The 16,139-nt window shown below is 39.0% G+C and overlaps 1 protein-coding gene across 1 annotated transcript in view; it reads left to right on the top strand.

The window, feature by feature from the left end:
- Rp1 (RP1 axonemal microtubule associated) overlaps window positions 1-16,139 on the top strand; it is a 110,022-nt gene that overhangs the window by 43,769 nt on the left and 50,114 nt on the right. Inside the window, exons 7-14 of the mRNA XM_038348296.1 lie at window positions 934-1,012; window positions 2,452-2,527; window positions 3,953-4,029; window positions 4,132-4,163; window positions 4,320-4,449; window positions 6,896-6,987; window positions 8,916-9,092; window positions 11,418-11,630. Of these exons, the coding sequence (XP_038204224.1) occupies window positions 934-1,012; window positions 2,452-2,527; window positions 3,953-4,029; window positions 4,132-4,163; window positions 4,320-4,449; window positions 6,896-6,987; window positions 8,916-9,092; window positions 11,418-11,630 (876 nt within the window). The remainder of the gene's footprint in view (window positions 1-933; window positions 1,013-2,451; window positions 2,528-3,952; window positions 4,030-4,131; window positions 4,164-4,319; window positions 4,450-6,895; window positions 6,988-8,915; window positions 9,093-11,417; window positions 11,631-16,139) is intronic.

Raw genomic sequence — 16,139 nt, forward strand, 5'->3', positions numbered from 1 at the left:
AAATTCAATTAAATTTAATGAATGTTGAATCTGTGACTTTGTGTCTGCGAGGCAAGTGCTGTATCTTTAGATAAAATGTCTATCTTCTTTTTGTTAATTTTGTTTTTCAGACTGGGTCTCACTTAGTTTCTTTAGGATATAGGCAAAGAGGCTGAATTGGAAATTTGAATTTGAAATCCTCTGGCCTTAATTTCTCTGTTAGGGAATTATGTTGTTTATATCTAACTGTTGTCTGTGTTATTACTAAGTGTGTCAATGTCTGAACAGGCAGGATGGAAGTCAGTCTTTGAGAGGCAGTTGGAGTGATGCAAACAACCTAGTTCCTTTACTCCTCAGAGAAGCTGGGAGCCATAGGGTCTCTCTTCCTGTCTTTATAAAGCCAGGAGAGAGTCTATGACAAATGCTTGTATTCCTGTTCAGAATGCACACTCCAATTCCTTTGTGATGCTCCTTACTGCACTTCAGATCCAATCAACTCTAAAGACAGACAGCTGGGGGCTGATTTCAACATGTTCCACGTCACAGGGGAGAGCTGTATGAAGTGACCACATGTTAGCCCCAGTTGCTTGGCTGTCAGTTCTTAAATGGAGGTTAAAATGCTTCATAAGTGGACAGTAAATAGAATCTGGGGCATTAAGTGTATAGTTAAATCCTGTTACAGGGATGTGATTGTTAATCTTAATTGTCAACTCCTCTGGATTTAGAATCACAGCCAGATTAGCTGAATTAATCCTGGCTGTCAATAAGGTGATCAATGTCACAGCTAGGTCATACTTAGAGTTTGTCTTTATTTTCTTACTCATAGATAGGCTTAGATCTTTTCTTAAAGAACCTACTTTTTACAATCGATTTTTGCCACATATGAATTTGTTTGTGGTGAGAAACAAAATTATAATCTACATCTAATCAGAGTTTTTCTCTTACTGATTGCAGATTGATACCTTCTTCCTAGAAGCTGTAAATCTTGGAAATTTATGCAAGATTGTGATAGGCCATGACGGACTCGGCCCAGGTAATGCTCATTCACAGAGCTCTCATGGGTGTCTGCTTCAACTCCATCTCTACGAAACTCTGCATGCATCTAGTAAACAGTCAGAACACCTTATAGAAAGATAATCTTTAGAGAAGGAAGGGACTAAGGAATAAGGAAATGAAGATTCTATTACATATTATTGGAATAAAAGTATTTTCCCCAGATCTCCTACTAAATTGATGTATTTCTCTTCAAAATGGTATAAACTAATTTAGTGGATGCCATATGCATGGGATTCCAGAATCCTTTAGAAAGAGGTAATTTGTGAATGTTGTGGAAAATGCCCATGATGGAGGCAAGCAAGGTGTCTCCCGGGAATGAGATTTCTTGAAAGGTTTCTCGTTGTTCAACAGAGGTGGGTTGAGACACCTGTCTTGACCACAAGAACTTGGCTGTGTTTCCTGCTTTCTTGATTTTAATCCTAGCACTTAGGGAGGCAGAGGCAGGTGGATCTCTGTGAGTTTGTGGCCTTCCTGGTCTACAGAGTGAGTTCCAGGACAGCCATAGATATACAGAGAAACCCTGTCTTGAAAAGCAAAAACAAAAGAAAGAAAGAAAGAAAGAAAGAAAGAAGGAAAGAGAGAAAGAAAGGAAGAAAGAAAGAAAGAAAGAAAGAAAGAAAGAAAGAAAGAAAGAAAGAAAGAAAGAAAGAAAGAAAGAAAATGAATGAAATTTATGCCCTGGCAATGCTGAAGCATGCATGGGCAGTCTGTATATAGTGGTTCTTTTGAACTTATCCATATTGAGTTTCATGATCAAGTTGATGAGGATGACTAATCAGGTCTCTTCCACAAGAGGGCACAAGATCTCATTACAGATGGTTGTGAGACAAAATTACTACTAGTAGTTAAAATACTTTATCATTTCCAATAAACAAAATTGTGTTTTATCTAATTTATTTGCAAGTTAATAAGAATTTAAACATTTGAAAAGAGATGATAGTCTTTATATGTACCAACCTTTACTTTTCTGAGTCCTTAGATACATTATGAGTAGCTTTATTATTAGCATATCTAAAAATGTATATTTTGTTTATATAGACTTCGACAATATTTGGGAAATCTTGGTAATTTTGTGAAAATATAAAAATTACTAATTCATGAAATATATATTCTTAAAATTGTTTGGTTTAGCATCACGAATGTAATTTCTGAAATCAAGGGGATAATTATACTATATTTATTTGGAAAGTCATAGTGAACTATATGTCATAAAAATTCTCAAAACAATGTTGTACTTCTGTTGAACCATGTTAAATATTTGTAATTATCCTTATGAAACAAACAGTTTTTGGAAGTAGTAGAGATTTAAGCTGCACAGAATTTATTTAGAATTGAGACCTTTTACCCAAAGCATACCATAACCCATATACTCTACATATTCATTAATACATTTTATCTTCTCAAATCTGCTCTTAGGAAATGGCTGGTTTCTTGAGGATGTTGTGGTCAGGGATCCCACCACCAACCATGAATACGCCTTCTTCTGTCACAGGTGTGTTTACATTGCACGTCAGTTCATATCCGACAGTTCTAAGTTCATATATTGGTGAGAACTAGATAGCTTATCGATTATTCCTGGTTCCTGAGGTTTTGTATATAACATTTATGAAAATCAATCTTTTTATTAATTTGTTTTTTGATAGTTCTATGTCCTAGTCATCTCCCTATTTTTAATTATTTTTCTTGCATCCCACCAACCTCCACCACTCTCCTCCTATGAGCTGCCATTCCATTTTCACTTTATTTTGTTAGTTTTTTGTTTGTTTATTTCCACTAGATTTAACCAGGCACACGCGCATGAGTGAGTGTGTGATGAGTGTGTGCAGCTATAGACAGTCTTTATCTCCTGGCAGACATCAGTTGCCATTACCTACCCTGGGCATGGCTGCATGCTTCCCAGTTATAACTGCGTGCTTACAGACTTGGTCTTGTATGGGCGCCTGCAGCAGCTGTGAGTTCCCGAGTGTCACAGCCGTGTCATATCTATCATGGGTACTTCATAGCCCTTCCTGCCATCCAGCTCGTCCCTTCTTTCTATGCACTCTTCCGTGATGCATCTTTGGGCCGCGGAAGAGATGATGTGGTTGTTCTGTTTAAGGAGGACCACTCAGCAGTCACCTGGCTCTCAGTACCTAGACCAATTACAAGTCTCCATTAACTCCCATTCAGTGAAAAGCAAACTTCCTTCCATCAAGTCTGAGAACTTTAATCTTTAGCGCCACTTCTTCTAGGGAAAAATATTTTCAGTTTTATGTACAATCATTCCTTGTGACTGAAACTGAATATGTTGGAAAAGTTTGATAGAGCTTCAAGCATGATTTTCCTTTATATGCTGGTAGGAAAGTAAGAACTGATGTGAAAGTGTGGTCTCTGATGAGGCTCCAATTTATCTTAAAAAGCAATCAATTTGTATAATAAATGTTAATAGTAACATTTATGAAATCATTGGCTCATTCCTAGTGGGCCTTGACTGCTGACTCATTTCTCTATCAGCAGTGACAGATTTACTGATTTTCCTGCATTCTTCTTCCTCCTTCCCTATGGAACCAATAGTAGCCATTGTCTGAATAACTGAACTGTAGTTGGTAGCCAGAGAACAGGATCACATTATTAGCTCACCAGATATAAAATCTATGCTTTGGCAGTAGCAGCAGAACGGACTGACTCACCTGTGGAATGAAGAACACATTTATTCTTCAGCTGCGGGTGATTCTTCCTCCTCCCTCACCTTTTCCTGTCATTCAAGGATTTCCCTCCCCATCTGCACTACTCTGCCTTCACTGTGTCAGTGCCCTTCATTAACTCAGAGCCCATGTATTTTTCTGTCTCTGTTTTCCGTTGTTTCTAACCTGGGAGGAGACGTGCCAATGGGTCACGAAAAAGCTTGCAAACAGCTGACACATTCTTCTTTCCACAGATGGCTGGACGAAGGAGAAGATGACGGCAGAATTGTCAGAGAAGTGTATGCTAGGGATAACACCGTCTTCTCTGTGAGTGAGTGTCCTGAATACACATAAACATATACAGAAAGTCAGGTTTATGATGCTAAGCAAAGCTCAATACTCTTCAAATTAATCACCTTCTTTTTGCTTACAGGGAAGAAGCTAGAAGTTAAGAAAAAAGAAACAGTAAGGTTTTATTTCAAATAGTTTAGTACAAATAATTTCAAATAGCCGCTTGATGTATTAAACAAAAACAGCATACCATCTTTGGTAAGGACTACTGATTAGTAGTTTCTTCTCTTCCTGTCTTCTCAAGTAATCTCTGCTTTGTTTATATTTTAGTGGGCTGCTGAGAGCTGGAAGTTCATGAAAGGAAATACTCTTCAGTTCTACAACAAGCTTACTGGAGGGTTTGTCCGTCTGCATCCAGACGGCACCGTTGATGCTCTGGGAGAGCAGACAGACAGATATGGTAACGTAATTCTCTCGTATGAAAAGTGAGCTTGTTGGGTGTTCAAAACTGCAACTTCAGTGAAGTTATGTGAAGCGACAAGGGTGGGCACTGCCAGAAACACTTCAGATTCATTATACATTTGATTTTTTTATTGAATTATTTCATGATTTTGTATCCAGAAATCTTTTACTGTTGCCAAATTTTTGAGAATGTACTACTATGAAACAGGATTTTGGTTCTAAATGAGTAAGTCTATTAAACACATAGCAAGTAAAAGTAGACGAACAAACAGAAAGTGACAGATAGACAGAAAACAATCATAGAACCGAGCACTTACAGCATCTAGTTGAATGAATGGAGTAGCCTAATCAGGAAAGCAAGAAGAGGACAAATAGCAAGCAGCAGATGCACGAATATCAAATGAGGTCCACATGACCTGCAGCAGGAGAAGCCCTGTTGGGGTTTTCCAATGAAGAGTTCTTAGTGGAACAGTGGTTTCCTCTCAGTGAGGTTTCTAGTAAGAGAAAAAAAAGTGAAGATAGATAGGAAAGCAGTATTAAATCAGCATTTATAATATCCAGCAGAAATGGCTGTGGTATCCCTGAGGCAGTCATGCTGAAGTTCCTATCTGGTGGAGCATGCTTTCTCAGATGAGATCCTGATGTCTTGTTCCCATTGCAGGCACCTTTTACCGCAGGGTGAAAGGTAGTGGCCCTGTTGTGTTTTCTTTCCAGATGTCCTGCAGGGCACGGTGTTTTTAATCCCCTTCTGCTCTCTGCTGCTCTCCTTCTTCTCTGCTGTACTCGGGCTTCTTAGTATACACGAGATGAATATGCTTGGACCTGACATAAGATGGCCTCTTTCAACAGGCACAAATGAACCTCACAGTTTATGAATAAAATTTATATTACATACATACAGTCAGTTATGGACCCAACCATACCCCTGACTGGTGCATATGCTATCTATACCTGTGTAAATATACACTCTCTGTAAAATGATGACGTCACTTAATGGCACATTAGCAGATTGCCTTCTTCATTCAGTGAGACATGACTTTATAGTTTTACATCAGGAGATCCAGATATATAAAGCAGAGAGTTCTGAAGAAGAAGGGTTTGTAATGCATCAGTGACACACCCCAGTCTCTAGGGTTATCTATAAATATTCACCAGTATGATTTAATTTCATAAATGTGTTAAATTATTAATCATTAAGATGCACTTTATTGAGAAGACAAAATATCAGTTACAGGTTAAATTGAGCAAATTTCTATTTTTTTTTAAAGATTTATTTATTTATTATGTGTACAACATTCTGCCTCGATGCATGCCCGCACGCCAGAAGAGGGCGCCAGATCTCATTACAGATGGTTGTGAGCCACTATGTGGTTGCTGGGAATTGAACTCAGACCTCTGGAAGAACAGATAGTGCTCTTAACCACTGAGCAATCTCTCCAGCCCCCCAAATTTCTATTTTGAATGATCTTCTGAACATTTCTCTTTTAAAAATATGACTTTAAATGAATTTAAATTGTAAATACATAAGAATTATTATAAATATTTTTAGCAGTCTGTAGTTATTTTTTTTATCAGTCCTGGCTGTTAGCGAAAACTATTTACAATGTAGTTAATTATAACAAAATATAAATATTTAGTATATAAATTGCATTGCTCAATGCTATGTGAATCTGTACATGTAAGTTGGGTAGTTTCTTGTTAAAAATTGAGTGTTAAAAAAACTTACATCAAAGCCGGGCGGTGGTGGTGCACGCCTTTAATCCCAGCACTCGGGAGGCAGAGGCAGGCGGATCTCTGTGAGTTCGAGGCCAGCCTGGTCTACAAGAGCTAGTTCCAGGACAGGCTCTTAAAAAAAAAAAAAAAAAAAACTACAGAGAAACCCTGTCTCGAAAAACCAAAAAAAGAAAAAAAAACTTACATCACTGAATAGTTACTACAGTCCTCCCTCATTTGATATGCTTTGACAATCTTCGGTGTTTTAATTAATGCAAAGTGGGCTATGCCAGTCGGATAGATAGGAAAAACAGGTTCTACTTAGGAAATCAAATTTTGTTACAATGAAATAATCCTTCAAACATCATATTATGTCTTAATCTATATACTTTATATTATCTATGTGTGTTCCTATATAAGGTATAACACACACATACACACAGAAATAAATTTTGCACACTTATTAGGAAATGAAATGGATCATGGGTCAAGAAACGACTTTTTTAGAACTTATTTTATTCAAATATATTATACCCCAGAAAATCAAAATATATACTATATCTTAGGCATTTTCATATATATATAGTGGGAAATATTTTCCCTTCTTACTAGTTACAAACATTTAACTGAACTCTTTAAAGTGTACCATTGTAAGATTTCAGTGTATAATGCAAGGGAAAGGAGGTTTTAAAGAATGTACTACTTGTTAAATAATTAAGCATATTTTCTAGGTCTCTTCGATGTGATTTTCAACAAAGGGAATATATGCATTTTCCAAAGCCGTGAGATGAGGCATCTCTCCCTTGCCCTTGACAATGGAGTTGCCACTGGAAGGGTGAGTAGCAGCGACTGTTTGAGACACAGAGCGCACTTCGGTGACCCAGGCCCCTGCCCTGCCCTCCTGAATGTGGGGTTTACAGGTGTACTTCATCCTGGCAGTCGGCAGTATATTTTCTCTTTATTATGCATTGTACATGACTTATCTTATGTAGGTTAATTTCATAAAATTATTAAATCACCCCTTTTCTCTGCTTTGTTACTTTTAGTTTCTATATTGTGTTCAAGAAACTGAAACTACTATTTTGTTTCACGAAGATTTGAAAATTTGAGGCGTAAATGGCCATTGAAATAGGCAGAAAACATTCAAGTTTACAGTGCTCTTCTGGGAGCTTCCCTAAGGTTTTAACAATTTCAGAATCATACTGTTAGGAAGAAACAAAATAAACAGTTTTACCCAGTTCTGTTTTGTGCTGTTTAGTCTAGGTCTGAAAAGCGTCTTTCAATACATGTACTACCTTTAAGGGCAAGCACAGCATTTCCTTTAAAATGCCCCACATAGGATGGTTGGTAAGCAGTGTGTTGAATCCTAATGTGCGTAATGATGCTTAATCTGTTATTCTACCTGACGAGAGAATTAATGTTATGCTGTTTAACAGATGCAGACATGAGATATAGGACTGAGGTTCCAGGGTTGCAATGTGGTACATAGAAACAGGCAATCAGACTCATTTTACATCTTCTGCACATATGTTACATAGTGACTCAAACCCACATTTAATGGAAGGAAACTTCTAATGTCATGTGTAGGCCTACAATCTCTCCAATCTCTCTCTCTCTCTCTCTCTCTCTCTCTCTCTCTCTCTCTCTCTCTCTCTCTCTCTCTCTCTCTCTCTTTGGCTTTGGATTTAGAAAGACAACCTGCATTGTGCTTCAGAGTACATGAAAAAGTCCTTAGTGAGTGCTTAGTAAATATGAATGTGGTTTGCATGGACTCTGCTCAGGTAAAGGTGAGTGTGGTCTGTATGGACTCTAGTCAGGTAAATGTAGAGATGAGAGCTGGGTGTTTGATTCAGTGTGCAGTGTCTATAAAACTCTGTTTCCATCCCAACACATGCACACATGCACACACACACACACCAAAACAAAGTGAAAAAAAGAAAAAATAAGCCCTTAGAAAACAATTCTGCTATGTTTCTTTTAAAAAAGAGTTAACAAAATAATTCCATTACATTTTTCTAAAACTGAATGAAGTCTAAGCCCTTATTTGCTAGGATGTAATCAGCCGGTACGGAATTCTGTCAGCTACTGTCAGAATTTATCTGTTTCACATAAGGTCTCACTGGCATGGAGCTTCTGACTTTATGGTTTGATGCACTCTGCTCACTGTGCTGTCCTTAGGTAACCTTGAATGGTTTCTCAAAGGCCAACAATCCTGTGGGAACCTACCACCCTTGGCTAGTTGAATTTTCTCAAGGTTGGTAGGCCCAGAGTCTTGGGCACAACATTCAGGAGTTACCAGAGAGCCATGCTTCCTCCCTTGGGGACAGAGTGGGCATGAATGTCCTCAAACATGCCCAGGAACAGGAATGTCTTCTGCTAGTGTTGTTATGTAGTTTAAAAGCAAAGTATAGGAATGAGACAAATTGTTAATTTCAATTTTCAGCCCCAAGCAGTCTTATGTTACAAGGACTCAAGTAACTAAATGAAGGGTAAGTGAGGATGGAATTCACATTACATCCCATGAATTCATCCTGACACCAGGCTGATTTGTGTGCAATAGTCTTTCATGGGTTCTTGCTTGCAAGAATGTCCTTGGAACAAGTCACTGCCAATAAGGCTGGGTGAGAGTGACAAAGGCCTGAAGGGACGCCTAGTTCAGGGACTCTATTCCATATACACTGCTGTCAAGAGATTTTAAACTCCATCATCTTCCCTGCTCCTTCAGGGTTGGCTTCTCTCATTCTCTTTCAGGCCAGTGGAGGAGCCCTCACCGAGCTGCGGGTGCTTTATCAGCCCAACCGCTGTGCGCTTCTTGAGTCTGCCCTGTGCCCTGGTCACACCCTGTTCGTTGATCGTCATGGCAAAGTAGCTGATGAGTCATCTTCAGGCTATGCAGAGCTGTCAAAAGAATTCGTGGTTTTTGTTAAGGTAAACTCAGTGAAAATCATCAGGGCTTATAGGTCCTGCCCCAGCTTTCTGCTGCCTCATTGAAAGGAGTGGAGCTGATGTCCACTGCAGTAATCAGATCTCTTTCCACAAGGGAGGCACTGAGGACATTGCCATTCTGCTTACTGACTTTGGGTGCAGTACTGGGGCTGCATTTTCAGTGGCAGTGAGACTGTGATGGGAGTAACATCCTGTTTGCAGGGTTTGCAGGCTAACTGCAGATGTGAATTCCTAATGGAAACTTAGCAATTCTTGTATTGAACTTTCCCAACCCTTAGAATCTATACTCCTTGATTATTAGATAGGTGTGATTCTGAACTAATGCTTATGTCTCTTTCTTTACAGCACACACACACACACACACACACACACACACACACACACATGCTATTCTAATATAATACAGCATATATAAGCTTATATATAAGCTATTCTAATACAATACCATTATAATATAGTAACTGTAATTTGTAGTATTGCTTATTTGTGTTCCTTTACAGAAAAGTTTACAATATACAAGACTAATTTTAATAAAATCATCAATATTTTAAGGGTAAAGGCAAAGACTTTCAGGGATATTGTGATTTTTGGCAAATGCAGCATAATTAGTAAAGGGTGAATCATGATTCCAATCCAAGCCTGCCATTCAAATATTTTATCAGTATTCTATATAAATAATTTGTCACATTATTTTACTCAACAAAAAGTAATTTTAACTCATCCTAAGTTCACTAGCATTGAAACAAGGTTTTTACTGTGTATATGTGTTTTACAGCAGTAAACATGCGATCTTTTTCTATTTAATTCCTTGGGCATATGATATCATACTATATAGTTTACAATACCTTCCCTGCATCTTTTATCACTTTCCTAGCTTTAAAAACTAGAAATTGAGTTTAAGAATTAAGATACAAAATTTTAAGGCTGAAGGAAAATATTCATCACATTTTTCTTCTGGAAATGTATCCGTTTTTGCTTCTGTAGAAGCCATGCCAGGTGTGCTGTTAGAGAGAATAGTATACACCATCTGTTCACATCTGTCCCCAACTGCAGCTCGGGTCCCTGGGCTCACTCTCTAGGCTTGGTAATTCACTGGAAGGACTCCAGGAATCACAGAAGCCAGCTTTCATGCTCAGAGTTTCAGCTTATCACGGAAAAAAAGTTTACAGATCACATCTGCACAATGGGAGACATGCAGAGCAGAGCCTCTGAAAAGCTGCAAGCATAGAATTGCCCTTGTCCTTTCACAATGGAGTCAGGCAGGGGTGGTTTCTCAGCGCTGGCTTGCAGAGGTGCTTCAGGAACTTTCCTGACCAGGAGCCTTCACCTGAGCAGTGGTGCCCACATTCCACAGCTGAAGGAGTTGACGTGGGGGGGCTTAGTCTCCATGTTCTCAGTAGGTTAACTGGCAAGGTATGCCACACAAGTCCCCACCCCAGTCCACACTACCACTTTCTGGCTGGCACACAGCTTCTATACACAGTCAGACACTTCTCTCAGACCTGGTGCTCCAAGGCTTTAGAGATCGCAGGCTAGAAACTGAGGTCTAAGCTAAGCCGCTTTGGGTAACGTTAATATCTTTACTACCTTGCTCCCTTCAGCATTAATTTCAGCTGTGTGTCTGTCCCTGAAATAATATTTCCCTGACAGTTTTCTAGAGGAATAAACATATATTTTTTTCAATTACTAGTGTGGACTACTTTTGCTTGTTTTGTTCCCCATATTCTTATCTTGTAATTTTGGGATCCCACACTTTATAGATTCCACGTGGCTGATCCTTAAGCAGTTCTTTGTGGCGTGAGCATATTTCTGATTAAATTTCAAGAGCTTTCTATACATTTTTCTTAAGCTGGGGCTACAAAGGATTAGTCAAGTATGCTTCGGTTGTAGCTGTTCTTTCTTCATTCTTTCCTACATTCATCCATTTAACTCCGATCCATGCAGTGCATTCTGTAATTCAGGCACCCAGCATGACTTTTTTTTTTATTTTGCTTAGTATGAATATCAACATTATTCACTAATAGTGATTAAAATTTCATAAGCGAAGCCTTGGTGTTTTTTATATCTTACTTTTCAAAGTGTCTATAGCATCAGAATCCTACCATCTCCATAGATATACCTATAAATATAATCATTGGTAGAAATCCACCTGCAAGTTCTGATTTGCTGCTAGTGCAGTCATTTGTTGATTCATTTTCTTTCGCTAGCTGCTGGTAAAATCCTGGTCGCGGCACCCTCCCTATAGCCTTCTCCTGCTAGCATAACAAGAAACTTACACTCCCCGCTTTTTTGTTTGTTTCTCGGAAGGGCATATTCCTCAACAGCGCTGTGGTTATACTGGCTACAAGCTTGTGTCAGGCCCTGTGTCTTCAGCCCAGTGGGACCTGCACAGGAGCAGGGGACCAGTCAGAACAATCCTACTGGAGAGTGCACAGAGTCAGATCTGGGATTTGCATGTTTGAAAGTGTGAAAAATGCACGGATGTATCTGAGGATTAAGGATGGACAGTGTAACGGAACAGTAAGCATCTCTCTTATTCCCCCCGCAAATGTTTAGGATGTTTTGTGTAATAGCCATAAAGACAGCACTTTCTGAGTGCACTGATTTTATGCTTTATTTACAAATACAGTGGAAATTGGGTATTATATGTGGTGTGTTGTCTTTGTCTGGTGTTTCAATGAGCGGGGAGGGTAATTATGGGTCTGGTGTACTTAGACAAAGACTGAATCCACAGTGATTTTGAAATAGTGTGCACATACAGAACACTAGGAATTGGGTTTCTGTTCAAAGTACGTTGTGATGCTAAGGACTCTGGTTAGAAGATGGGGAATAAAATGCTCATGTGTAGAATGAAGTAGAGGAATGACCCAAAATAAAAGAAACAGCTACAAAATGAAGATAAAATAGCTTCTAAGTGTTAGTTACAGTGACATGTTTTGGGATCACGCTTTCTCACCTCATACAATCGGGCATGGTCCAGATCAGTTTCAGCTTAGATGAGTTTTAGCCTAGCTTTTCACTGGGTTTGGACCCTTGGCTATGACCATTCACACGAGCTGTCCAGAACATTGGGGCTGATGAGGATTCTCTCGGCCTACACATAGAAAGCCATTTTGAGCCTAGAAGGCCTGAGTCATTGACACTAATCCCCTAATGCTACCCTCTGATAGTAATGCTACTAAACACGTACTCTAGCATTAACTGTTGTAGCCTCTCTCTGCATTTTTTTTGGTAACATACAAAGAGAGGTGTTTTATTGTGACATACCCACAAATTGTTATATTTTGTTATATATATATATATATATATATATATATATATATATATATATAGTCCCCACTGTCCCCCTCTGTACTTTTCTGGTTGGCCCCTCTATCCCAGCAGAGTTCCCATCTTTTACTTTCAAAACACACAAGCTCTAGTCCCACATTTTTATCCACCTTTATTCCTTTTGTTTACCTCTCTTAGTCCCCTTTCTATTTTCCTATCACACACACACATGCATGCACATGTACATTTGAATCTACATTCCAAATGTGAGGGAGAACATGCATCTTTTCTGTCTTGGTTCATTTTTTTGTCATAATGATATCTACTTCCATTTCTTTCCATATGAATGTATTTATTTCATTTTTCTTTTTTTTGTTTTTTGTTTTTTTTCATGGTTTATTTTTTTATATTTAAAAATTTCCATCCCCTCCCCTGCTCCTCCCCCTTCCCTCCCTTCCTCCTCCCCCTTCCCTCCCCTCCCCTCCACCCATACCTCCCCTCCCTCTCCAGGCCAAGGAGCCATCAGGGTTCCCTACTCTATGTTAAGACCAAGGTCCTCCCAACTCCCCCCAGGTCCAGGAAGGTGATCGACCAAGCTGAGAAGGCTCCCACAGAGCCCGTCCATGCAGAAGAATCAGAGCCCAGCGCCATTGTCCTTTGCTTCTCAGTCAGCCCCCACTGTTGGCCACATTCAGAGAGACGGGTTTGGTCGCATGATCCATCAGTCCCATTCCAACTGGAGTTGGTGATCTCCCGTTAGTTCTGTCTCACCGTCTCCATGAATGAACGCACCCCTCACGTTCCTGACTTTCTTTCTCATTTTTCTTTATGGCCAAATAAAATTTCATGTTTGTCTGTATCTGTCCTATGTCTCTACACCTGTGGATAGACATCTCTGCTGGTTCCATTATCTTGTGACTAGTGTAGAAATAAATGAGATGTGTGATTATCTCTGTGGTATGCTTAGAATTACTCTGGTGGTTTTACAGAGAAGGGTCTTTATGGAAAGTCATCACGTTTTAAGGCAAAATTTAATAGTTTTTCTCATCATGAAAAGGTAACATTTTAATTTTATTTTTAAATTTAATTAAAATTTAATCACACCATTCTCCTCTCCCTCCAGGTTCTGTCATACCTTCCTCTTCCTCTCAAATTCATGGCCCCTTTGTCTTTAATCATTATTATTATATATATGCAAGTAAATACGGAAATGCAAACCTTCTGAGTCATTTTAATGCTGCTCGAATGTGTCTGGTTTGAGGCCTGGACACTTGCCACTGGATAACCAGTCGAGAGACTCTTCCATGGAGAAGGCTAATTCTCCTGCTGTCAGCGGCCCTTCCTTGTCTGTAGCTCTTCATCTAGGGGTGAGAATTTGTGAGAGTTCCCACATTCTCCTCAACTGGTGTAATCATTGTTTAGGTCTTGTTCACGCAACAGTGTTGTTGATATTTCCTGAGTGAAGCCTCCCTGTCACATCTGGAAGACACAGTCTTTCAGGAGCCCTCCGATTCCTTCTGCCCCTCTTCAGTGAGCTGTAGGTGCAGTTGTAGATGTATCGACTGGGCCCGGGCACATTATAGTCAGTTTTTTCTTTTTCTGCATTTTGATCAGTATGATCAGTAGTGGCTTTCTGTAATGGTCTCTGTCCATGGCAAAAAAAAAAAGAATAGAATACAGTTCGGAACTATATATTTTTTAGAAGTTTTAGTAGCTTGTTCCCTAAGATTCATTACCCCATTAGCCACATTGCTGTGGTTCAGAGGAGTCACCGCTGGGTGGAACTATTGACTGCTTTCTTTTCTTGGTAGCTTACTCCAGCACTTTTTATTTTTCGTTTTTCGAAACAGGGTTTTTTGTTTTGTGTTTTTTTTTTTTTTTTTGTGTGTGTGTGTGTGTAGCTTTGGATCCTGTCTTGGAACTAGATCCTGTGTACCAGGCTGTCCTCGAACTCACAAAGATCTGCCTGCCTCTGCCTCCCGTGTGCTGGGTTTAAAGGCGTGTGCCACCAGCACCCGGCTCCAGCACTTTTTGACATCCTCAGAGAGGATGCTTTTTGGTCAGATTCAGCTCAAACCCTTTGAATTCTATGTCCAAAGTGCATGATGCTTTCAGCAATCAAGTTGTACCTTCAACTTCAGGGGAGCAACCAAGGGCGACAGCAACAGCCTATTTTGCTTCTAGAGTTAAAAAATATCCAACTACTTCCCTTGAGCATTTTCTGCATGTTATAGTATATTTAATAACTAGGTTTGGTTATGTGACTTGACGTTCTTCATGGAATGTTTTGTCAGTGGGTTTCTGTAGCTAAGATGCCGTGTTCTTTTCCCCCTGTGGCTATTAATGTGCAACAGTGAAGAGCATCATTTCTCTCCTTGTATCTGACAGGCATCATTAGACTTTTTCTGGAATGGAACTGCATTTGAAAACAATGAGAACATTACCATAATTACTGTTGTTTGTGTATATTTAGAGACTGAGGTAAAGTATGCTTACTGTCTCCAAGGGGCTATAAATGTGCTTTGAGGTAAATAGTAATGCATGCTCATATCACTATGCCTTAAAAGCCCAAGAGTGCATGGTGTTGACTGTTGCTTCACAAATTGCTTACTGCATTAAATTGAATTGAATAAAAGCATGCCTGGTTCCAATGTTCTTGCCAGCACACATCCAAGAACATTTCTTACAGGTAAACATATCTTTGGACCAAGTGATGTTGATTCTGTTACAAATGTTCCTATTTCTGTCACCAGAAAATGTTTACTCTGTAGGAGTAAATCACTTTAATAGGTTTTGATGTAGTAGAGATTAGGTTCATAGCAAACAACACGCAGTTCACCGGGGACAGTTTAAGAAGAAACAGCCTCAGAACAGCATGGGTTGAGCTCACCGTCTCACCAAGAATGAATGCAAATAAAAAGAGCTGTCGGAGTAGAAAGCAAACAAGATTAGGGTAGCAACGTGCTAAGTTGGTACAGGCGATATCTTGCATTGTCAGGATGCTGCTGAAGATAACAGTTCAGTTCGAAGAAACTAAAACTATTCTATCATTAATGATTTATCTATTTTTTCTCTTCAATCAAAGGATACTTGAAAATATTAAAAACTTAAGGGTAACTCATGTCTGCAAGAAGTTGAAATGCTTTGTCTAAGTGAGTTATGATTAAGGGTGCACAATGTTAGACCAGTGGAGTACAAAGTATAACACCTAATTTACTTGGTTTTAGGAAAGTACTTATGATCATATTTTACCTAGTCAAACATTTTAAAAGAAATCGATTTAATAAAGTCCTATTTGTGTATAGCCATATGCAACATCAAATACTTCAGTTAACTTTGGTATCAAACGTCTTCACATTTAATGCTATATAGACCACAGGCTACACATTAGTTTTTCAATATATGCAAAGGGCCTTAAAGATAGCAACAGTGATTCTTATCATCAGGATCCCACAGATTTGCTGAAGGAATATCACATCAAGTGATTCATCTTGGAAGAGAAGGCTGATTGGAATATTAGTGATACTGAATGTACTGAATCTACATTGATAGAATGAAAAAGACATAGCAGCTTTATTTATTAAAATACCCCAAATTCAGAAGCCTTGACACTGGTAGGTGCTCAACAAATACTGAATGAAAGAGAAGTTAAGAATGTCACTTTGGAGGAAGTCACTAGGACTTTTTCTTTACTAAGTAACCACAAGAACATAGTCATAGATGCATGGCAAAAGCCTGCACCTCATACCCTACAGTGGC

Source organism: Arvicola amphibius, chromosome 11 (genome assembly GCF_903992535.2).
Source record: "Arvicola amphibius chromosome 11, mArvAmp1.2, whole genome shotgun sequence".
NCBI lineage: Eukaryota > Metazoa > Chordata > Mammalia > Rodentia > Cricetidae > Arvicola > Arvicola amphibius.